Below are 24,731 nucleotides of genomic sequence, written 5' to 3'. Positions count from 1 at the left end.
AGTCAGATTGAGGGTCAATATTAATTGAAGAAGTTCAGGGTTCATATTTGGGAGAAAAGAAGTCTATACCAAAATATTCTAGATCCAAGATTAAAATCGATGATCCATTAATTCCAATTTCAAGATGTTAAGAATTTTTCTCTAAGCACATGCGTGACACATGCCAATTTTTTTTTCTATTTTTTGGTGGGGCCAAAGTGACCAGGCCAGTCAAGTAGACAGGGCCAGTTTCGTGGGTTTTATAGCTTTGTTACTAGTTACACATGAACAAGCAATCTCAAACACTAAAAGCTAGAGATCTTACATGTGGAGGTGCTAGCTCCATGATGACTATAAGTCAAATTAAAAAGATGAAATAATGCACCAATGGATGAAAAAATAAACATAAAGAAACTTGCATTATAGTCCTAATTAATCTAGACATATTCTCTAACATGAGTTTGCATACTTCTTAATAAAGAGAATTATGAGTAGTTGTTGCTAATTTTTTTCTCTAACTATGAGCAGTCATTGTTAATTAGAAGGCATGGCAGTGGCTATAGTGGAATATGAGTAGTATTCAAGTTAGTGGATTAACACTTGACTTTTGTTTCAGTATTGAATGCATGCCTTGAGTCCTATTTTTGGAGGATAAACAACTAAAATAATGTTCAAGTCAAATATAGTGGAATGCAAAGTTGTTTGTAGTGAATGCATGCCATAATAACTACAATGGAATGTACATTGTGGCTTTTTGTTCAACTCCATATAGTTTAGCATGTAACAACATAGTGGCTTTTTGACTTTAGCGGCCACAATGTCTTTTTAAACAAGATTAAACCATCAACTTGCCATGGAAGGATATAGAAGAAAGAATCGTATGCACAACAACCGTAAATCTAGGGTTTCCGAGTATAATGAAGTGCAAACAAATATTATAGCACATAATGCAAACTACATTAAGTGTTTTCAAGAAAAAGATTCAAGAAAAAAAAGCATTACTGATCGAATATGGTGCAGCTTTACTACTCGATGGAGTTTTTTTGGCCTCTATGGATGCTTGCTTTGGTGGTGCGCAAGATTGGAGGGATGGCCGGACTCGAGCAGAGAGTCGGTGGTCGTCGAAGAATCACTGAGAGATGGAGGGCAGGAGCAAGGGTTTTAAAGAGAATGGTCGGAAGTGAGTTGGGGGGGGGGGGGGGGGGTGTTACTCGAAAGACGGTTCGAATAGGCACCAAAAGAAAGATGGTATTTTGATCATTTGAAATGGCAAGCTAATGCTCTTCGCTGGTCATGGAGTCAAAAAACTAGTTTAGAATAGTTTTGAAACTTGAAGGGTCCATTTGGAACTATTTAAAGTCTATAGGGTACATGTAGAATAAGCCCTAAGTTGAGAGAGTGTTCCCATATTTTTTTCTTTTTTTTTGATAGAATGAAAAGAGCATGCCATTCTAGTATGAATACATCCTACAAAATCAGAAGAAAAAAAATCTCACAAAATTGAGAAGGAATAGATGCATAATTACTTGACAAAGTATCACTGGAATGCTTCACTACATAGGATGCTACCCAAATCATTATATTGTTTGCCTCAAGATAGATGTGAGTGGCTTGGAATACAATATAACTCCTAGATATCCTCCACAAATCGAGCAGCAAAAGGGGCCTATCTACTAGTGGGCCTATCTTGAAATCCACCCAATAATGGCCATCGGTCGCCCTCAAGGCGAATGTGGTCAGCTCTTAGGACAACTATTGCATAACTAATAACTTTTCATGCTGCTCTCAATTCTACTTTAGAGACTAAGATGTCATAGTTTTGTCTGCCGTTAGCACCAATAAACCTAGATTTAGGACCTCTAATAACAAACCTTGCATTTTCTTTGCCGCCTCTATCAACCATATCGCCGTCGAAGTTCACCTGAGGAAGTTAGGAGGTGGGGGCTCCTAAGTGAAGAAGATCATCTAGGGCGCAACTAACGCCGACGAGTCCTAGAGGGTGAATAACCTTAACTGCTTAAATGCTTTCTCCACAATGAATCTCGACGACTAGATGCTTCTCTTAACGATTGTGACATTCCTAACAATATAGGTATGATAAACAATATAAGCAGTTCGGGTGCCTTAAGAATTAGAAAAAAGCTCTTCCCCTGCAACTCTTCAAAAAAGCAAGAAAGGTTCCGGTGACGTAGACCCAAGGTCTCTCACTGGAATGCCATCCCTTTTTTTTTAATATCAACTCAACTACTTTATTGTTAAAAAGAAAAAAAAGCATAGAAAAACGTGATATTTTTTTCTTCTTTATTTGGTTGAGATGTGTGCAATTTTTTGAAACATGGGATCTATTTTGGTTTCACGCATGATTACTTCTATTTAGAAGGAGACTATAAGTCTATAAAAAATTTATAAAAAAATAAAAATAATTAAATAGATTTTGAAAAATAGAAGAAGATAGTTTGTGTAGAAGTATAGGGATGCAAAGAAATTTCCGTGTGGTTGGGCCAAGTTGTGCATTGGGAAAGAGAAAAGAGAAAATCATTAAGTGGGACATTTTAGCTTATGTTTCTTTCCCTTAGGTTGAAAGAATGCATCTTCATAGTTGGTGAGGTTATAAAAAGAAAAACAGACCATTGCATATTAGTAGATGAGTAGATAGTAGATAATTTATGGACAATCATTTATATAGGTATATCACTATATTATTTTGATAATTCATGAATCATACTTTTGTTTGTGTAAGCAAGACATTGTATTTTAAGTTTGAATGTAGTTTGATTCTACCACAGAGCACTTGCTCGGATGATATCACCTCTTGCCACTTGTGAAAGAGATAAAATTTGATTTATGTTGGGAACGACTCCTAAAGATGTGGTAGGTATAGGATAGAAAAATGTAGGGATTAACCCCTCCAAATCTTAAAAGAAGAAAAAGAAAATTATTTTGGGTTTTGCTTGATTCTAGCTTTATTAGAGTCCATTTTAATATAAAATTCTTTAAGATAGCCTCTTGTAACTCATTTAAAAATTAGTCAATCAAGCTAGATTAAATAGAAAATGAGAACCAAGATCAATCTGATTCGGGTTTGATAAAGCCCGTCTCGATTACTCACCCTTCTAGAGTATGAAAATTTGAACATACTCCCCACTCATAGTCACGAACAATCTGGCTAAAAGTAATGATTTGGAATCTGGAAAACTTGTTAAATTTATCATAAGTTCATAAATATTTGGAAGAACTTAGAATATAAATACCATAATTGGAAAAAATATGGGCTCTCTGAAAAATGTAAATTTGTTAAGTATAAGGGAGAAAAGAATAAGAAATAATAATAAAAAACTTTGCTGCGCATGGTATTTGAGAATAGTTACATTTTTCCGGATTGATTTGGATTTGGAGAATATAGTTCAAAGAATGATTTGGCCCATAGAACAACCAAGAGGGGAGATCATTGTGCCCAAGCTCGTAGCCTCCCATCCAACGAAGCAATGGGCCGGGCAGTTCAGCCCAATATTACCATTTTTTTTTTATTTTTTCACATAAGTATCATTCTAAATATCAAATTTTCCATAAATATTTTTTTAAAATTGATATTTATATATATAACATTGCCAAATCTTTATTTTGCTATTCTATTTTTTTTTAATTCTTATTTTTGCATATATATACCCATGCCATTTAACACCGTTAAAAAATTAACAATTTTAAATTAAAAAACTAAAATATTTTTAATTAGTAGATGTGCAAAGAAAAATATGCAATCAATGAAGGAAAAAAAATAATTTCAAAATTATATTTTGTTTTTAGTTAAAATAAATATAGTTTTTATTAAAAGGACCGATAAATTAGAGGTATTTGTAAAAAAAGATTAAAAAATAAATATAAATTTAAGAAAGTATTTATACAAGTGTGAATTTTAGAAGTTATTTATGAAAAAAAATTTATTGCGCTCCGCCATCTACTTCATTCAGCACCAGGCAATGCTTGAGAGCGCCATCGAGCCCACAAGCTATCCTACTACGTGGCATCAAATGACTGGTCCTACGCAAGGCGTAGAGTTGAATCATGGGTAGCCACGTTATAATCAGATGCCCGAGGAACATGTTGTGTGACGTACTGGGGCTCCGTAGAACTTTCCTTTGGTACCCCAGGCGACCTCTCCAATGCCTAAAACTCGGCCGTTTCCCATTTTTCAACTGCCCCCAAAGAAAGCCTTCAGAAAACGAAGACAAAAGGGGAAAGCTCTCTTCAAGGTCGCTCATGGCGGAGTAAGGGTTTCTCCTATGACATCGCCAACCCTTTTTTTGCCATCGTCTCGTCCCCGATCGTTAAACCCCCCACCTTCTTCGATAAATCTTGTAGGGAATCTCGCTTATGCTTCCGATTCGACTGAGCGAATCCAAGTCTGAGGTACCCTATGTTCCGTGGTTTATTTTTTTTCTCCATTACTTTGTGGTTTTTTTTGGTGAAATTTGCTATTTCGTTTCTTGGGGAAGAAAGGGCGGATTTTGATGTTATCTATAATCCAACTCATTAGGGCTTGCAATCGACGAATTGTCTACTTCTTCCAGTACAAGAATCGATATCTAATGGCTCCATATTAGGTCTTGAGCGGATATTAGGTATAATTAGCCGGTAGAAAAAAACGGATTACTTTGCTGGATTGTTATATAAGAAAATGTGTAAAACTTAACTTCTTCTCTGTTTTTCTTTGATGCAGTAATAATTGTGGTGTAAAATCCTTCAATCATAAATGATGACGGCCTCAACTGTGTTGCGTTAGTTGCTAGTAGTGTACTTGGACTCGCGCTCTTCGCATTTATTTTGTAACAGTTTAGGGGCTTTATTCTTGCTTTTCAGTGTTGCATGACGAGATAGTTGATATCCACTCATAATGAGGTTTATGTGACCTTTCTTGACTGTTCTGTCGATACCTAAATATAATGAACAAGTCTGGATCGATGTACACTTGACTAGCCAATGGTACTTTGAACTTCGTTCACTATGTATTCCTTTATTGAATGGTAATAGACGAACAAAAATGAATGAAAATATGAAATTTAGATACGATAAAGAAAACATGATTGCAATGTTTTTGCCTAAAAAATTAGGAATCAAGTGGGAAGAGGGTATTTGATCACAAACAAGAGAGGGGAAAAAAAGAGAAAATGAACCCAAGCCTTGGGATCTGCATTGTGAAAATGATCCCCATTAATACTCACTCCATTGTTTTATTTCTTTTTGCCCCTAGTATAAATGATCAATGATGACCTGGTTTCAGAAAATATAACCATTGTTGTGGCTTATATCCTCATCCAATTTCTTTTAGATAACATCATCCTGCTATCTACTTTTTCAAGAAATTGCCTATGTTCATGAACAGCTAGGCAAATGAACTAGAAGAATTCAAATCATAGTGTAGAACTCACTGAATTGGACTCATTAACAATGCTGAGTTGTGCTTTATGCCATTTCAAAGTACAGAAGTAATAATTTTATTCCATCATGATAGTAGATGAACTAATTGACATTTATGTATTGATATTTTTGTGGTAAAAGGCCAAAGACAGATTTAAGATTATATAATCCTAGATCAAAGCATAGAATTTGTTGGATTAGACTCATGAATAATCCAAACTAGTGTTTTATGCCATTAAAGTATACAATTAGTCATTTTATTCCACGCAAGAGTGGATAAAATATTGTGCTGAGAATTTAAACTTAAATTCTCAATATGGATGGCTTAATTATTGTGGTGAAAGGCAAACCAGAGCATATATTAAACTTGTATTTTTGAAGAATGTTCGGGTACCTTTCAAACTTAAAATATGCATTATAATATCAGTTTCGATGTATAAATCAAGATGCTCCCCAAAGAAATAGATCATCATCAAAGCATATCAAGTTTGGGGATAATGAGCTAGATTCACGATTAAATTATAAAGCAAGAAGTCAGGAATGTGTAAAGTTGAGAAAATTTAGTGAATACCATCAATCAAGAGTAGAGTTACAAAGTGTTTTCAAATGGTTTTTATATGTGCATTATAGATACCATATGATCTAGTGAGGATTGAAGGGTTCTGCTTAAAGGCTATAGAAGAGGCAGGATGATTCAAAGGACTTGGATAGAAGTATTAAGAATGGTCACCGATACATACTTAAACCTGTAATAAGAGTTGATGTACAAGGATCGACTTAGTTAACTGTAATCTAGCACTACATATGGTGCAGTGCATGTGACAGATTTAAGAGGTTGGAGTATCTAATTGGTTTCCCATCAAGATTATTTAAAATAATTTCCTTTTTAACTTGAAGTAGATAGATATATATATTATATCTATAGGTATTTATATATACCTAGAAATATCTATTATGCCTACATATTTGTATATATGTATGTATGTCCACACATATTTGGATATATTACATCTGCATACATACACATACATACACACCCACTTTTTCTTAATGTCTATTGTTTCTCTCAAACACTTTGTGAAAAATCTGAAAAGCAGCCCCTAGAGGACTTAGAGGAGTGTGCTCCAAAAGAAGAGAAATACTGAAAGAGGTTAGTGCATCATGTTCGCACATGCAGATGCCAAGCCATGCTGGGGTGTTTTAATTTCAGTTCTAGAAATATGGTAGAATAGGTGTCAAACATGAGTTCATTTTGATAATTTCATGATGTTCTCAATGCCCATCAAACACATTACTTTTATTGCCTTTGGCTGTGTTATGCTTAAGGCTGGAATAAGGCTTGGAATAGGCCTTATTCTGTCAAACCCATTTTAAATTAGAATATCAACTAATTTGGATAAATGTGCTTAAGGGAGGGTTGAAACTTATTCTTGAGGTGGTTAGGCCCTATTATATTTCTGCCTTTACACGGACAATAATATCCTTAGCCCTATATGTATTCTAGCCAGGAGTAAGGAATGTCTGCCATTTTCTTGTTCTCAACCCAACACAGCCTTTAAGATATGGGAGCTCTGATCTTTTGAGTGGCTTTGCACAAAATGGGGATCCACAATAACACAGCGACTTCCTTCATGGTGTTCACCAGGATGTTATGTATGGTAATAGATGTTAGTACTTATACAAGCTAGTTAGCATTTAAGTTGCATGCAAGGATGATGCAATATTTAAGTGTTCTAGTTCGTAAGATGTTCTTAGTTCACAACAAATCCATTACTCTATGTAGACTATAAGAGATTACATTTAGTATATACGAGTCGCAAAAGTGAGAGTGGTTCTGCATGATGTTGGGGGTTCATCGTGACTCTGTGACATCCCTACATGGCTTCACCTAGAAGTTTCAAGTTATAAATGGATATATAAATGTTCTCTCCTTTGTGAATGTTACTTTTAGAAAAACTTCTTCCTGCCATTTAATCGTTATCATCAAATTTAAATATTGCAGTCAACTGTGTTAATCAAACCATCACCACAAGAGTTTGAATCCCACATATCTCACTCTGCTTCTATTAGACCTTCATGTTCTTGCTTTAACTTCTAAACTTAAACAACATTAATCCTCCATATATGTAATAAAGTGTAGAACTATGCTTAAGATTAGGGCCAGTTAACCTATTGCCCCACATAATGAAATGAGAACTGATATTTCTCCCTGTCAAAGCATGTCCAAAATATTCGATCAATTTATGCTTCGATGCAGCATTTGGATAGTCACCTGCACTGATTCATAGAGATTCTAGCATTTGACTTTTGGAATCAAGAGGTAAAGTTAACATCATTAAAATATCATCCAATTCATCAGAGTTTATGTCATTAGATTTCACCTCATCCGCTTCCCAGTCATCATAACCATAAACACCAAAAATGATCCACATTGCCATTTCTCTCCTTTGAGTCATTGATGAAAAACTTCTTACATATGCTCACATACCTCATCATTTGTATTCTCATTATTATCATGTCCTGGAATCATTGACTGCCTTGCTTCCCATAAAAAAAATGTGCCACTTAAAAGACACCCAGAAATCCAAATCCACTCTAACAACCACCACCCTTACCTCCAAATTTCTATCCTAAGGTAAATACACCCACTACTTGTTTTTGAATTATATATCTGGCTGGCCTCATTCACCTGACACCTGTGACCAACCTCTTTGATATCAAGGTTTCTAGCTTCCTAATTATTATCCATTTTTAATCATATATACTTTTTTCTACATTCCTTTCTGCTGTTGCTTTTGTTGTTTGATCTATCTTGAGGAGTACCTTTAGGAAAAAAAAAATAGATGTTCCCTTGAAAGACTTCCATACTTAAGGTCACAAGCTATTTAGTGCTCATGCTAGAGCTTCCATTTACCTACTCATACCTGCTTCTAGATGCTGTTGATGTCCCCTTATGAAGCATCCTTTTCGTTAATAGTGTTCAGTCAAGACGAACTACTGGTTCCTTAAAGTTGCATGGCTTGTTTTGTTTTATCAGTAATACTTATAGTCTCCCATTTGAGGTTATTGTTGACCATGAATAAAACTTATTTTTACATCTTGCACTTTCCAAATCTTATTGTCATTTTAGATATAATACTTTGCCATATAGTTGTTTTGAAATTGCATCTGAAAGTCCTAAGATCAAGTTTGGAAAGTGGATGTTGTTTTTGTGGATAAGCAGGCTTTGTACCAGGTAGGTGTAATTTTGGTAGGTTCAGTCTGGACAGGGTTTTATTTCTGATGGGATAAATGCTGTTATCCCAAATAATGATTGCAGTTTGTTTCTTGTGCTGTTTGGATGCTGTCTGAGGATAAGAAAAGAAAAAGTTATTTCTGATGTAATGGACAAATTTATGCTTGCAATTTCCTTTGTCTTTGGGCCATTTGATGACAAATAACAATGATAGATTATTTTAACATTACATTAAGTGTATTAAAGTAATAAACTAATTTAACATAATCATTAGCGTATGATACATAAATATTATTCAGGTATTAGAGTTCATAATACAAGCTAAGTTCAGGCTGGAAGACATAGTATAAAAGTTAGTCAGGTCACTTTGCCGAAGTTATGTACAGATCAGGGTTAGATGTCATTTATGGGAACCAGTACAAATGTTCTCTTCATATTTGAGAACCATTGATCCTTCATATTTTCTGTGGTGCATTGATGTGTGTGTAAGCTTCAGTTTTGATAAAAATCGAACGTTCTTTTGGAATAATGTCACTACGCCAATTTTTTTAGTCCTAGTAGAAGTTCAGGTATTGAGAGTTAATCTTTCATGTGCTGCATTTTAATCTTTCCTATACTTCGAAATATAAGTTAATGTAGTAAATATAAGTTAATGCATGGCTAGTTGTAATATCGAGTTTGATGCAGATAGTGTGATTGATGGATATTAATTTTCTTTTATTAAGTTAATTAAAATTGTTACTGTAGAGTTAGCAGTGGCTGTGTATCTGATTTTAGCTGTGCTACTTTTTCTGTTCATGTCAGTTTTTCTTCATGAGATGGCCTCTTCCCAGCATGTTGAAGTGGAGGCAGCCAAACTTTTGCATAAACTTATTCAAGAGTCAAAGGATGAGCCTGCAAAATTAGCAACGAAGCTCTATGTTGTATGTATCAATTTTCATATCAAGCAAGAAATCTCAGCAGCTTCAACTAAAACCTAATTTTGTAACCTGATGCCTATCTTTCTGAACTTGCCCAGATATGCCAGCATATGAAATTAAGCGGAAAGGAGCAGTCATTGCCATATCAAGTTATATCAAGGTGAAGCACTTGTTATGTTGTTCAAAGATCCAACCGAGTCTTGGTTTTCATATAGAGGTGTTCTTGTCACTTTATTCTTTTCACCAAATATGATTCCAAATACACCAAAATTCTCTCAAAAGTCTTGAAGAAGCCGAAACTTCAGACTATCACACAGGACCATATGTAACTATTGTACAAAAGGAGCATGTGTCTGCAAAATCTTTCAAATAACACTGGGGAAGATTGAAGATAGGAACTGATTTTAATTTGTGAATGAACTCCTCTTTATTTGCTTCCACTTTCTGCTAGACATGCCTGCGGGAAGCCATAATTGTTTCAAAATGCCTTCAAACACAAGCACCAATTTTTGAGCAACAATGAATGCTCTAAATGACTTAAAATGAGGCTTGCCCTTGCAGTAGTGATGGGCTTGAGGGTGACCTGCCATCAAATTCCTTTTGCTAAAACTTTGCACCGACCTTCTATTCAACTTGTCTTGCATATTAACAGGTTTTATGATTTACCAAGAACCTTTTCAATGTCCATTCCTTCCAATTACTACAGAAGTCCCAATATTCTAATTGAATGGTTTCATGGTTTGTTATTTTACATTAACCATGCTCTCAAATTTCTATCAAAATTCGTAATTGAAGCTGAAATATTTGTAGTTTTACTTAGAGCAAATCTGAAAAATTGAGCTAATTTTGGAACTTCAGATAAAACTGACATTTGAGATCAAATTGACTGTATAGCTGAGCTGTCAATGCAAATTATTGTCATTTCTTCATTTCTTTCAACCAGAAAGGCATTTTCTCTTGTTTTTGTGCATTTGAAAAGATTTAGAAGTGTTGCCACAATTGGTTCCAAAGGGATAATGGGAAGAAAAGGTTTTGATGAGGATTTGCCTATTACAGAAATCAAGTATCATGGTATTTGGATAGTCTCATATTAGATTGCCAGCAAATACAAAAATGATATATTCTGCTCTAATATACTTTGTTAACATTCTAAAGTTGGGACGAATAATTTTTGATTGCCTAGTATAATGATGTATAATTTAATTTAAGACTTGTTCTTTATTGTTTCTGTTTTAACTGATTTAGTTTTTATATTTTTAATTTTTATGACGCTCAACCAAAATGGTTCGAATCAAACTGAAACTACTTAAATTGCTGAAATTGGGGAAACTGAGTCTCATTTAGCTCATAGCCAGAAAAATCTCATTTAGCTTGGCCAAAATTGAAACTGAAGTTGAGATTTTGAACCTTGATTTAAACTTTTGATAAAATACTGCAATTTACGTTTGCCATTTTTTTTATGTTACTGATTTAAATGGTTTACTTCTTTTTCAGCACTCCATCATTAATCTTATTTACATCCCCACCCCCAACCCCCCCCCCCCCCCCCCACCCACCCCCGAAAAAAAAAAAAAAGATTGAGTAATCTGTCACGGTAAGTCTGTTTAGCAATAAATAAATTTACTATTTATTTCTTTTCTAAAAAATGATCAATTTACTAATTATGAAGAGTCTTCGTTTGACGAACCGGCCGGTTCGGCCTGTAACCGGTACGCCGAAGCAGTGGAAACTAGTACAGGACGCTTCTGTGCCGGAGACGAAGAAGACGAAGAGGAGAGAGAGCGCGGGAAAGAGAGGGAGGAAGGAGATTTGTGGCCGCCATCGGAGAGCTGTGGAGGGGCGGCGGAGCCCGCAGAAGGAGGGAGGGGAGCCCGCGGAAGGGGGGAGGGGAGCCCGTGGGGGCGCGGTGGAGGACGTGGCCGCAGCTTTTTAATTTGGAGATTTTAAGTGAAGTCGGCAATTTCGTTGCCGACTTCACTTAAAAATATCCAAATTTTTTAATTCGGGGATTTTTAAGTGAAGTCCGCACCCGATTTGCTGACTTCACTTACAATTTCCAAATTAAAAAGCTGCGGCCGCGTCCCCTGTTTTGAAAGCCGCAGCCTCGGCCTCCGCCGCGCCCCTGCGGGTTCTGTCGCCCCCCTGGGCCTCTGCGGCTCTCCGATGGCGGCCACAGGTTTCTTCCCTCCTTCTCTTCCCCACGCTCTCTCTCGTTCTCTTCTTCTTCCCCGGCTCCGGCGGGGAAGAGTTGGCCGGTTCGTACAAGCGAGTTCCGGTAGGCGACCGGTACGCCTACCGATACCGGTACGGCGAACCTTGTGAAAGACAAAGCTTCTCACTAGTGGCAGTATAATCCCTTTGGAACTTTAGGATTCTACATCAGAGACGAATCTCAACACTAAGAACTCTTAGAAAACTAGAGGTATCAAATGAGTTTGCTGTTTGCGAGTCAATGTGAGTTTCGACAAAATTTGGCTAGAGTTTGGCTTGCTCAACTAACAAATTAATTGGGCTAGGTTTAGCTTGCTGGAGCTTAGCTCCATTTATCTCAAAATATGAATGTATGAATAACTTTTATATATTATTTAATTATTATTTGCTATATAGAATTCTTATTAAGAAGGCGAGCCTTGGCGCAACGGGTTGCTTCTTTGTGACTTGGTGGTCACGGGATTGAAGCATGGAAATAGCTTATCTGCAAGCAGGGGTAAGGCTGCGTATATTTGACCCTTTCTAGACCCTACAATGGCGGAACCCTTGTGCATTGGGCCAACTTTTTTTTATATAAATTTTTAAATATTTATTTATAAATAACATAGAATATGCATAATAAAATATGGTTCAGCTAATCATAATCATAAGCATAATCATCTTGTCTTTTTCAATCTTTATGGATTCTTGTTTCTCGAGTATGCCCACCCTTGGTTTTGTTCTAGGCTTCTCAATATTCTTTCTCACAACCTCCATTCATGCTATTTTATGTCTTCTCCTCCTTTTCTTACCATTTTCAACACAAAACAAAGTGCTTCTCTTTATCGGAGCCTCCTTAAATCTTCGTTGTATGTGTCCATATCTTCCCAATCAATTTCCATCGTTTTATCCTTAATTTGTGCAACTCCTACAGCTCCTTTACTATATTAATTTCTTATTTTATGATTTCTAGTTTTTACCACACATCCATCTTAGCATATTTTAACTATTAACATTAAAATATAATAGATATTACTAGATTAAATTATATAAATGAATTTCTCAAAAGACCTTAAGCGCTTACTAGATCTTCTAGATAGATTGTTTGTTACCATCTCGAGTTTGGCTTGAAATCAATGTGCTGGCTTGAGCAAGTCAAGATTGAGCTAGGTCTAGCTCACTAGTGTTTGGCTCATCTACACCCTTAAGAATCCAGGGGGCACTTGTTGCTTTTCCTAGACTTAAGAGGCATTGGCATCAATACCACGGCAAACCTATTCAAAGGAAAACTTCTTGGAGAAATGTGCCCTTCCCATTGCTAGATGAAGACGAAGGCTTCTAAATGAATAATTAATGGAGACAAGATGACCTATCAAATTTTTTGAATGCAAACAATAATCTAGGAATTTGGCATGAACATAAGCTCCTCTTGGTACTTCATCATAATCATTGTAGACCTACAATTATTCAGTATGCTTACCATTACAAGGACGGGAGAGCTTGCCTCCCCCTTAAGCTTTATGCATGTTTAGCTTGCAATAGTGGCGTCTCAGAAATATCCTTGAAAAGCAGTTTGCAACTTGGATGCATTTGCAACAAATCTGTTTGATGGATTGGTGAGATTGTTTCTCATGCCTTGAGACATATTTAAATCCTAATGTGTGACTGTCATTGTCAATCAAAGGTGCATTAATGTTTAATCATCCTTAAACCATATGATTCAATATAGCATAAATAAAGGTGTATAACAAGCCATACATCTTAAATAAAATCCAGTTACAAAATTTGAACATGGCCTATTATACATATTACTGTACCTTCAAAATTACAAGAACTGCTATGTTTTTCGATGTTCTTTCAAAATTGCTAGATCCAAAAGCAACTTAAAAAGCACCAAATCCTCTTTCTCTGAAAAGACCCACTGTGTCCCTCACTAACCACTTTGGAAATATTATTAAATGGATGAAGTGAGCTAAACAGCTGGTCAAAGAAGTTTTTCATTGAGAACATACAACCTTATCAAGTGAAAGTTCACTGTGAAAGGTAATCATTACCCATTAATGCATGTAAGATGTAATATGCATTATATTGCTAGATGTGACTACATGTGACTGTTACGTGAACCTAAATGCTCACTTGCTGCATGGCATGTGATAATTGCTGGAAACTTTTATAGAAAACATGGGGATTGCATACGCATTAGCAGTTCATAATTGTACAACAATCTAACGAACAAGATTATTTCCCCCTCTCATGTGCTATCAATGCCAGTTTGGTTTTCAGACTGCACCATGTTATTCTGATAGCACAGCATATAAGTTTTCTAAACTGTAAGCTGAAAATCATAATTTGCATTTACATGATTACCTGAAATTTGTTAATCAGGGCAATGGAAACTGTTATCGGGCAGCACGGTCTTGATATTGATGCTTTGAGGTCTTCTCGATTTTCATTTGCTGGTGGGACTTATATGGGGGATCCAGGAGAGATGAGATCAAAAGACAGTCAGACAATTGAGAATCAGTTACCTACCGGTGGAATTGATATGCCTCATAAAAATATGCCCCCTAGCACATGGCAAGTTGCATCAAGTAGTCAAATGAAGGAAGAAGCTTATGCTGGTTCTTTCCAGGCTTATGGTATGCAGAAAGATTCTTTAGCAGCTCCGGGGGCAGCAGATATGACTAGGCATGAGGTACTTGTTTCAAACAGGCCAGCTTTGGGAATAAGTAGGATGGACAGTATGGGACCTGTTCCTCATCAAGGGTCTGTCTCTCAGAAAAGCAGCAAGTCATCTGAGCATGAAAGTCCAGCTAGCATACCAATGGAGGACATCGGATCTGCAAACTCCCAGGAAAGGCATGACACTTCAAAACCAGATCAAGTGAACAAGAAAGAAGTTAAAAAATCTGGTACCAAGAGAAAAAGGGCCGACTCAAAAGCGGATACTGATGTGCATTCTGATAACCCTCTGCAGATAGATGTTCTCGCTACAGGACATAACTCAAGAAAGGGGAAGCAGATAAATAAAGGTGGCATGCAGGGTCCGTTTGCCATTGAAGGTGGTGATAATGAACAAGGAAATCCTGTTCAATATATTGGTCAATTGGAACACTTTCCATCATTATCTAGTGGTGCTGGGTCATTATACAAAGCCAAACTAGAAAATTCTCAGGCTTTCTCAGAGAGGACTATGGACAAAACTAAGAGCTCAAGTTCATTTCCTGTTACTCATGCTTCCAGACTTTCTGAAGAAGTATCTTCTGCACATAGTGTTTTTGGGCTGCAGAAAGGAGGTCTACAGCCACCTAGGACCAATACTCTTGGTTCCGCTTATGTCTGGAACCAGTATAAGTTCCCACTGTCATCAGAAAACTCTCAAGGTTCTGGTCCTGTTTTTATGGAAACTTCTCCTGGAGTCAATAATGAAGCTATTTATACTGGAAATGGACCAAAAATCAATTCAAATGAGGCAACAAATGATGGCTCAAAGCTTGTAAACTTGCCTGCAAATCATGCACATGGTATTGGAAGACTAAATGTAGGAACATCTGGTGCTTTCAACTCTTTTGCTATGGCAAAGATGGGTTTTCCTGCTCCAGCACATTATTCGGGTGCTACGTTTGATGGTCATGAGTTTGCTTCAAAAATGCACCTACAAAGAAGTTTTGAGGTCTCAGGTTCTCAGTTGTCAGAAAAGGGCAAGGATGTGATTGCTGTCAATACTAGCATTGAATTCCCCTCAGGTGTTTCTGCTAAAGCTACAGCTGATTCGGAGATCAGGAAGTCTGGTATCATGAGAGATGGAGCATCCCGATTTTCCCAGAAGTTTTTGGAAGCCCAGGTTGGTTCATCATCTCATGGTACAAAAGCAAATTCATACAGTACCCCTTAGGCATGTCTCCTTTTTTATTTTGGTTAAGTGCCATTCTTTATTCTGACTCCAAAAATTTACCTTCTATACACATTAACTGCAGTGAGTGAACAAACCAAAAATTAACACATAGAGACAGCTATGCTAGATAACATGCATCCATCATCCTTTTTTCTTAATATTTTCTTTTAGAAATAGTTGAGTGAGGTCCAACTCACTTTCATGAAGTTTGTCCTAAGAGATGTTACATCCACATATCCATTGCAGCCCTAAATGATGACCCAATGAAACCGTGTTTTTATTTTTTATATTATTTAAGGGTGCTTGAATATTATATCTAGTCCTACAATGCTAAGTAAATTACCTTCTACTTTTTGTTGTCATTTGTTATTATTAATAATAATTTATATGTGAAACAAGAAGTGATATGTGAGGAGCATCATTCATGTGGAATAATGCTTCAAATTGGGGGGTTATGTTTGACATTCAATATGTCTTAGTCTTTGTTCAGACTAGTTCGAGAACGTGTATGTAATGTAGCACTATCATAAGAAAAGAAAAAAAGACCTATGTTTGGTCATTCAACTTCTCTTTTTCCTCTTCTTTCTTCTTCTGTTCTCTCACTTCTTTCCCTTTTTCTCTTCCAAATAAAAAATCTTATAACCTTCTTCTTAGGATAATTATCAGTTTGATATCAGAGCCAATCCTTCCTGGGGTGATCAGTTGCATCACTCCATGGCTGAAATGTAGATATCTGCAATCCAAGAGTTCTTAGGAGTGAGCTATTAATGAAAGTTTAGACTGCCTAGTGATCATGTTATGATTTATCTGTACTCATTTAGTTTAGCTAGTGTATTCCTCAAAGAGAAGAACTATCACCTCCAAGGAATCCTTTTTCACCCAAGTTGGTTACTCAATAAGGGGCTGGTTCAGACGGATGATTGGAGTTGAAAGATGTGATATCTGAAAGCACATTTGTAGTAAATCTAGCTAACAATGATCCAATTGTGACATGTTAAACAACTGAGGAACCAACTTACGTAAAGATCTTTAAATTGATTATGCTATTGTTGAAAAATTATTGCATTTTATGGTCTTCCATAGCCAGATGATTCTCCAGATTATTCTCAGGGAACCAAGTGAATCAAGAATTGTTTAATTATTTGCAGTTCAATTTATTACTGAATTATATTCAACTTATTCAGTGTATATTGATGGTCTACAATCAATAATGACATTTATTTTTGGTACTAGTGGTGCTCTCATCATTGTTTATTGTCTTGTCTCCTATGCCTGTTTTTAAGAATAAATATAAGAATATAGCCATAGATTGTCCTACTTTTGCCTTGGTAATTCATGATTCTTGTATCTTAGTGTTTATCTGTATATAGCTGATCTAAAGGTTACAGGTTGTGCTTTAATAGTGATTTACCTTTTTTCCCCTAACCATGACATAACAATTAGTTTATGCTGTTGTGCAGCCCATTTTAGGCAAGTTTACATTCATGTGCATATTTTACTCAACTTATGCAAGTTTTGTGCTTTCTGCTTTTCCTGATGATTAATTTGATTGTTCAGGGAGGTGGAATTCAAGAACGACAGAACGAGGATATTGTTCCAGTGAAAGCTGAGACAGTTCATCAAAGTAGTCAGCATTTCTTTGCTAAACCAAAGTCAGATACCAAATTATATGGTGGACCAACTAATCATGCAGATATAAATACTCTAAGAAGTGCAGCTCCTAAAGATGTTGGAGTGGGTCTTACATCTCAGGCCTCTTCTTCTTCGAACATGCCTTTTAAGGAACAGCAATTGAAACAGCTTAGAGCTCAGTGCCTTGTATTTCTTGCATTCAGGCATGATAAGATACTTTTTATTGATTTTGCGTGCCTTTATATAGTATCAGCAAGCCAATAAAAGAGGTGTTATGTATTGATCATCCAAACAATCTGATGTTTGATCTGAACTACTCTCTGTTGCATGCAGAAATAATTATGTGCCTAGGAAGCTCCATCTTGAAATTGCACTTGGGCGAAGCTACTCCAAAGAAGGTGAGAATATTTTAATATCAGCATGCATTTTTATGATATCAAAGTTTGTATCATTCTCTTGCATATGCTTATCTCTCCCTTTGTTTACTTGTTTAGGTGTCAGTGCAGATGGAACTCACAAAGGCTTGAGTGACTGCAGGGCAGCAGATGCATCTACGAAGGAGGCTGGTAACAGTCTCGAGAGCTCTATTATGTTCTGTAGGGCAAATGATATTGCCAAAATACCACCAAGTACTTTATCTACTGGAAGTATAGTGGAAACAGACTCATCATCCAAGGATACAGAAAACACAAAGAAGAAGAGCAAGAAATGCCCAAATTCATACAGTTCCATGATGGCAGAAGAAAATAGGCGACCTCCAGTTTTTAAACAAAAAACAGATTCAGAAATACGGTCTCAGGAAACTGCAGAATCACGTGCAGTATCTGTCATGCCACAAGAGTCGGACTCTCTGATACATGCTGGAAAAGGTGCCTCAGACAATCATTGTGATAGGAGTGGTCCAGAGAATGCTAAGCAGCAAGCTGCCTGGACAAACCAGGTTACATCTGTTTTTGGTGTCAATAAGCTGCCTCCCAAGCCTGAGGGGGCTATTGCAACAAGAACCAGTATTTATGATGTCCCTTCTAAAGATTCACTGGCAATGCCGTTGATTCATCGTAATCAGTCTCAAATCATCGGTGGCAGTGATGGTTCAGGCAAGTTACTTAAGCCAGATTCTCCAATGCCAGAGTCTAACTCACTGGCAGATAAATACCAGTCTTTGGTACCAGTAAAAGAGCAGAATCTGCAGATTATAGGAAACAAAGTTGAAAACTTCAAGCACATGGTGAACCCTTCAAAGGATGCAAACATGTTTTTCACTCATGTTAATTCTGCAGAAAAGCTTTTTGCAGCTTCTGAGTCGATAATATCTAATTGTCCACCTAATATTTATGCCGGAAGTAGTGAGCTGAACGAAAATAGGGTTTCTGTTATCCAAAAACATTGTGGTTCTGATGGATTCAAGACTTTGACCATCAATGATACAGTAAAACATGGAAATTTGGTGACAATGCTGGATAAATTTGCTGATCAAGAAGAGGGCAACAAATCATCATCTGATGAGATGCCTCCTCCTCCAAAGTACACTACCTTAGAAAAGTGGATGATGGATCAGCAGAAAAGGAAACTTGTTGAAGAGCAAAAAAGGGTGTTAAAGCAGAGGAAGGCTGAGGAAAGAATTGCGGCATGCTTTGACAAGTTAAAGGTAATACTTCTACATGCTGGTATCATTCTCTGGGCATATTTCAGTGAATCAGTTCTTTTGAAATAATAACATGTTACAGTGGAGTTTTAAGTACTTGGTCTTTGTTAACTTGGCTACTAGAGTACTGCAGTCTTAAAAACAATGACTTAGCTCAGAAAAATTATTAAATTCAAATGGAAAATTTCTTCTGTGCTGAGAGGAAGAAATCAGTTGCAAAGCTGGAAGCTACATAACTACATAGTGTATATACCATCTCATGATGGGCAGGAATATTTGAAAGCAGATCCCACGCTTACAAGAAAACATTCACAAATTTTGTGGATTTCAGTCATATTCCTATAAAAATTAAAAGATGCAAGTCGATGTAGAAGAAAGAAGACTTGCTATCTCATTTCTAACAGAACTTTCATCTACTGTGTGGCAACTAATCCTTGTTTGTCCATGAGTTAACTCCATTTCATTCTGACTGGCCATCCAGAGACCCATATTTCTTCCTCCATTTATGAACACTACCATTGCAAAGATCCAAGTCTCTTCAAATATGGTTGATTCCCAAATTTCATCATCCTATAAAATGTGACCTTTGTTTAAAATTTGAGGTTCCTTGCATCAAGTGACCCATTCTTTTGAAACCTTCTTCTTGTATGGGGTTGTCCCAAATTCTAGAGTCAACCAAGATGGGAAAAAGTCCAGCTAAAAGCTGTTAGTTATGCCACACATGTTCCTCTTTAATTATTCTTTTGCTTAATGTGATTATTATTTGGAATGACCCTTTCTTTTTTATCAATAATCTAACATATCTTGTATTTAAGTACACAAGCTACTCATCCTCACAATATCTATTTTAAAAGTTTGATGAAAAGAACAACAACGTATAGTTGATAGTGAAGAAGCATATTAGGATGACATAATGCTTTTGATCTGACTCCCAGTTGAAGAACTTTCTGTATTCTGAAATTGTAATAACAAAGACAATATTGATATTGTAAACTGAATCAGATTTTGTTTTTGTTATTTTATATAATCTGGAATGTAGTTTCTGGTGGATGCTTTCAATCCAAATATGAATATTTTAATGAAACATTACGTCTTATTGAAGTGGAATATGGTCCTTGTTGTTACTAAGTCATTTTGGATTTAAAGGTGATTGTTTATTGGGATTTTTATGTCCAACAGTCTTAGGCTTTGAGCCCATTATCCTTTTCTGAGTAATAATAGTTGGTTAGCTTATACTTGCTTGAAGTTATAATGCTCTGTAAATGTTGTACTGCATGTGTTTTGGTGGCTAAAAGCATCATTTACAGTGCCATTTGGATGGGGGTAATATGAACTTGGAACATGCTTTAAAGTATTGGAACATTCCATGTTGTGTAAAATATGAAGATTTCTACAGCACCAATTTGATATCATATATGTAAACAAGATGTTAGAGGGTGATCCTTGGTGCAACGGTAAGTTTGCTCCATTGTGACTTGGAAGTCCTGGTGTCAAAACACGGAAACAGCTTCTTCGCATGCAAGGGTGAGGCTGCATACACCTAACCCTCTCTAGACCTCTCAATGGTGGGAGCTTTATGCACTAGGCTGCCTTTTTTTTATATTGAAAAAGATATTACATATTTTGTCTTGATTTTGTTTATTTCACATTTCTGTTATGGATTTTCTCTAAAAATTTTAAAGCTGAACCCATTTCTTTAGTGCTTTTTTTTTTGCTTTTATAGTTAGGCTTTAGGAGGAACCTAGATCAGAGTGATCAAAACTTAATTTGTAGCTTGAAGCAAATGATGCTGCAGTACTGGCGTAATCTTATCGAGCAAACCAACCACACCAAGGATATTTTTTTCTTAATTGATCATTAAACTCTCAGTGAGTGTTAGAATGATCAATATTGAACTTCCAAAGACCGCTGAAATGTTTATGCTCCCTTTTAGATTGCCTGGTTCCATTTGCACTTCTTCATCTATTGGTCTAGGACTTGGCATAAGTTTTAAGGATGTGAGTCGAGAAACCTCTAACTAGATTTTTGAGTCCTATGTATTTCTTCAATGAATAAAAGAACCGACAGTAACCATTACTCTGACAGGACAATTGTTCTAGAGGATGTTTTTGTAAGAGTCCATTTATCTCCTACAAAGACTATGCTGTTACTGAAATAATCTATAGTTTTTTTCTCTTGTTTCTTCTTTCTATTAGTTTTTCTTATATAAGATCATAGAATGTCATGTACACATGATTTGGGAAAGTTGTTCTCCTCCAAAATTTTATCTTTTGCAAGGTTGCCTTGTCAGAATGGAATTCTTAACAATGTCAATCCTTCTAAAGCAAGTGGAATGGTTACATCGAATTAGCACAGTTTACAGGAGCTATTTGGGATGTTGCTTAAAACTTTCCTTTTGTTTGCTGCCTATGGCTACTTTTGGAATCACATTTTATTGGTTATTGTAAGAAGCATGCCCATTGAAGCTTTCTAAGGACAGTATTTTCATACTCTTGACCTGAATCAAATGCTAAACAAGATATATTTTTAGCTCAAATACAAGCCGGTAAAATTGGTTGACATTAAAATCATCTAAGTTTTTGATGACATTTACGAGTCTTCACAGATAAAAATTTGCAAGATTCAATACCAGTTCTCAGATTTGTCGGTCATCTGGCAATAGAAGTCATTTCTTAGAAGTCATAAGTCTGGAATGTGCTTATGGGGGGAGCCTGATAATTTTGATATGTAACCGCTTCCAAATTGGATAATTGGGAATTCCATATGATAGGCCTATGAGTATGGATAAAGCTTGGTTTAGTCAGTCTTCCTATTAGAGAGAGAGGAGGTGAAAAAAAAAAGTTTTGTAATGTATCCTCTGAACCAATTTCTGTATATTGATCGATAAATACAATATGGATGACACTTGGTTTCGTCGATCTTCATTATTAGAGAGAGTGGTAGTTTTATGGTTTTTCCCCCTAAAGTTGTCAATGGATATTCTTTTTTCTGGCCTCCTTGATTCAACCTGTTTTTTTCTGTTGATAGAGAAATACAAAAGAAGTCTATGTTTTATGCTGTAAGTACATGCACATACATCTGTACTGCCATATGTACATTTAACTGACACAAACGCCTGAGATGAGGTTGAGCCAGCAGTTTGGTAGTTGCCTAAAGAGCTGTTTCTTACCCTTCCTTTTGCATGTGCCGCATAGATGCATGCGTGCATAAACACATGGAAATATGCAAAAATGGAGGGTAAGTGCTTGTTTTCTGTTTCTTATCTTCTAAATCATTTTCTAATATATTTAAAAATAAGAAATGGCACTTTTTGGGCATAAAAACAACACATATTACTTTTATGAATGTATCATACATGAAATCCTCTGCATTATGAATGTCTGTGATGCTTTGCTGATTATGATTACTTATGCATGTTATCACTATTATGACAACTTAAATTGCAGACTGAGATAGAAAATGGCCTATGCATTTTCAGAAATTGCATCGATTTAGTGTATACATTGCTATATATAATAGTGTACCTTTTATTAGACTATAATGTAGATTGCGAATGACTCTAGTTACCCTTACAGAGATATTGGCGATTATGTGCTTATTAGCAAAGCAATCTTATGCATTTTATCATGTAGTATGAATACACAATATTTAATCTTTCAATGCAGTCCACCATTTATTCCCTTCATATCCTGTACAACTCAAAAGTTCCTGTATTTAACTTTTATAAATTCATCTCCAAAGAACGTGTCATTTTTTCCACCATTAAGATAGTGCAGAATTTTTTCTGGACATCTCAGGGTTTATTCTCATTGCTTATTTTATATCCTTATCTACATCCACTAGCCTACATCAGCATATCACTTGAATGTGTTTTAATATTAAATTAATTTATGTGCTACAATATTGACATGGATTTTTAAAAAAGATTATGTTATAACTGAATTAAATCATAATTTTTGGACATATGATGCAGTGTGCCTTATGGTTACTGATTTGGTATTCAGTAAAAGGAGTAGATATTAGATATTTCTAATTTTGTTCATATTTTCTTGATTTTGTCGTCTCTTCTTAATATCACTTTCGTTCATTGTCTTTGTTACCTTTGTTTTTTTTCTGTAAGCTTCTTACTCATTTCAGTTAATATTGTCTTTACCCTGCCTATTGAAGAAGTGGAAAGGAAATGTAAACCTTTGCTAGAAAATTTGCTGCCAGGGTAAATTGTTAAATTGTATCATGAATCCTTTTGTTCTTCCTGATTAGTAAGCACTAATATACTATACTGTCATCATGGTAGTGCCCCCCGGATTATATATTTTTCTATTATTTAAATCCATCTGGCAAGTTTTCATAAAATATGATGTATGTTCAATTTATGATTTTCTAGATGCAGATCTATTATGTGATGTACATTAGTTCTTTTGCTTTTCTTTGTATTGTAAAATGTCCTAATGCAGTTTCTATTAATCAGGAATGTGTGAGTTCATCAGAAGATATCTCTGCCAAGACAAAAAGTGTGATTGAATTGAAAAAGCTTCAACTTCGAAAGCTTCAACGTCGTTTACGCAGGTGCCTAAACACTTTGTTTGATACTTATTTTCAGTAAATTTTCTGTAATAGCTTGGCAAGGCACGAACATGACATCTTATCATTTTAACTGCCTCGACCTTTTCTTTGGTGTATATGTTCTGTTATTCAAATTATCTTTCTTGACACCTTTATTTTTTCGGTGGGCAGTGATTTTCTGAATGATTTTTTCAAACCCATTACGTCTGATGTGGAGCGTTTGAAATCATTCAAGAAACATAGACATGGAAGGAGAATGAAACAACTTGAAAAATTTGAACAGAAAATGAAGGAAGAGAGGCAAAAGCGAATTCGTGAAAGACAGAATGAATTCTTTCGTGAAATAGAAATCCACAAGTGGGTATTATTATGCAATTATCTTGCAACATTCCAACATTCTTTTCCTTTTAATGAAAGAGCCTTAAATATCTATGGAAATCTAGTTGTAAATTTTTTTTGGAGTTTGTATTAGACTTTTTGTTGTTGATTCAACTGTTCATATAGCATGTTAGCATTATTGATGTCAGACCTAGCCATTGCAGGGAGAAACTAGAGGACTATTTCAAGGTCAAGAGAGAGCGCTCTAAGGGTTTCAATAGATATGTGAAAGAGTTTCATAAAAGGAAGGAACGAATACATCGAGAGAAGATTGACAGAATCCAGCGTGAGAAGATTAATCTACTAAAGAACAACGACGTGGAGGGATATTTGAGAATGGTTCAGGTTGCTGCCAACATTTCTATTTCTAGTTACTTTTCTGCATTTTAACTCTATCTTCTTTTTGTATCAATCCATTTGTTTCTGTGTAGGATGCAAAATCAGATCGTGTCAAACAACTCCTTAAAGAGACAGAAAAGTATCTTCAGAAGCTGGGTTCAAAGTTACAGGACGCTAAGGCGAGGGCAAGACGGTTTGATATGGAAATGGATGAGAGCCGAGCAGTTAACTTTGTTGAGAGGAATGAGGATGCAGATGACAACGAATACGAATGTGACCAGGCTCAGGTAAGTTATTTTTATGTACTTATATAGGATGGTTTCTATTTTTATCTGACTTTGTCTATCTGTGCTGCAGCATTATCTGGAAAGCAATGAAAAATACTATAAGTTGGCTCATGGGTACTCTCAACATCTGACTTAAATTTTCTAGATCTCAGTTATTTAGTGGTTACATATTTATCATTGCTGGCTGATGTTTTTTTTATATTTTTTAAAAGAATTGTAAAATTTTAGTCATATTCTCTAACCTGTCTATTTT

At 35.8% G+C, this 24,731-nt stretch overlaps 1 protein-coding gene across 2 annotated transcripts in view; it reads left to right on the top strand.

Annotated features, from left to right (window-relative positions):
- Positions 1-4,161: 4,161 nt before the first annotated feature.
- Positions 4,162-24,731, top strand: part of LOC103696185 (chromatin structure-remodeling complex protein SYD-like) — a 37,607-nt gene continuing 17,037 nt past the window's right edge. For both annotated transcript variants that reach the window (XR_005513111.1, XM_039129395.1), the window contains exons 1-12: positions 4,162-4,386; positions 9,434-9,552; positions 9,648-9,709; positions 14,125-15,583; positions 17,192-17,469; positions 17,600-17,664; positions 17,761-18,914; positions 23,380-23,477; positions 23,646-23,831; positions 24,017-24,197; positions 24,284-24,478; positions 24,549-24,592. Coding sequence is in view for 1 of the 2 variants with exons in the window: in XM_039129395.1 (XP_038985323.1) it covers positions 9,448-9,552; positions 9,648-9,709; positions 14,125-15,583; positions 17,192-17,469; positions 17,600-17,664; positions 17,761-18,914; positions 23,380-23,477; positions 23,646-23,831; positions 24,017-24,197; positions 24,284-24,478; positions 24,549-24,592 (3,827 nt within the window). In the remaining variant the exon portion in view is untranslated. The remainder of the gene's footprint in view (positions 4,387-9,433; positions 9,553-9,647; positions 9,710-14,124; positions 15,584-17,191; positions 17,470-17,599; positions 17,665-17,760; positions 18,915-23,379; positions 23,478-23,645; positions 23,832-24,016; positions 24,198-24,283; positions 24,479-24,548; positions 24,593-24,731) is intronic.

This window comes from Phoenix dactylifera, chromosome 8 (assembly GCF_009389715.1).
Source record: "Phoenix dactylifera cultivar Barhee BC4 chromosome 8, palm_55x_up_171113_PBpolish2nd_filt_p, whole genome shotgun sequence".
Classification (NCBI taxonomy): Eukaryota; Viridiplantae; Streptophyta; class Magnoliopsida; order Arecales; family Arecaceae; genus Phoenix; species Phoenix dactylifera.
Note: the sequence above shows the minus strand (reverse complement) of the source record. Positions and strands in the feature narration are given on the sequence as shown.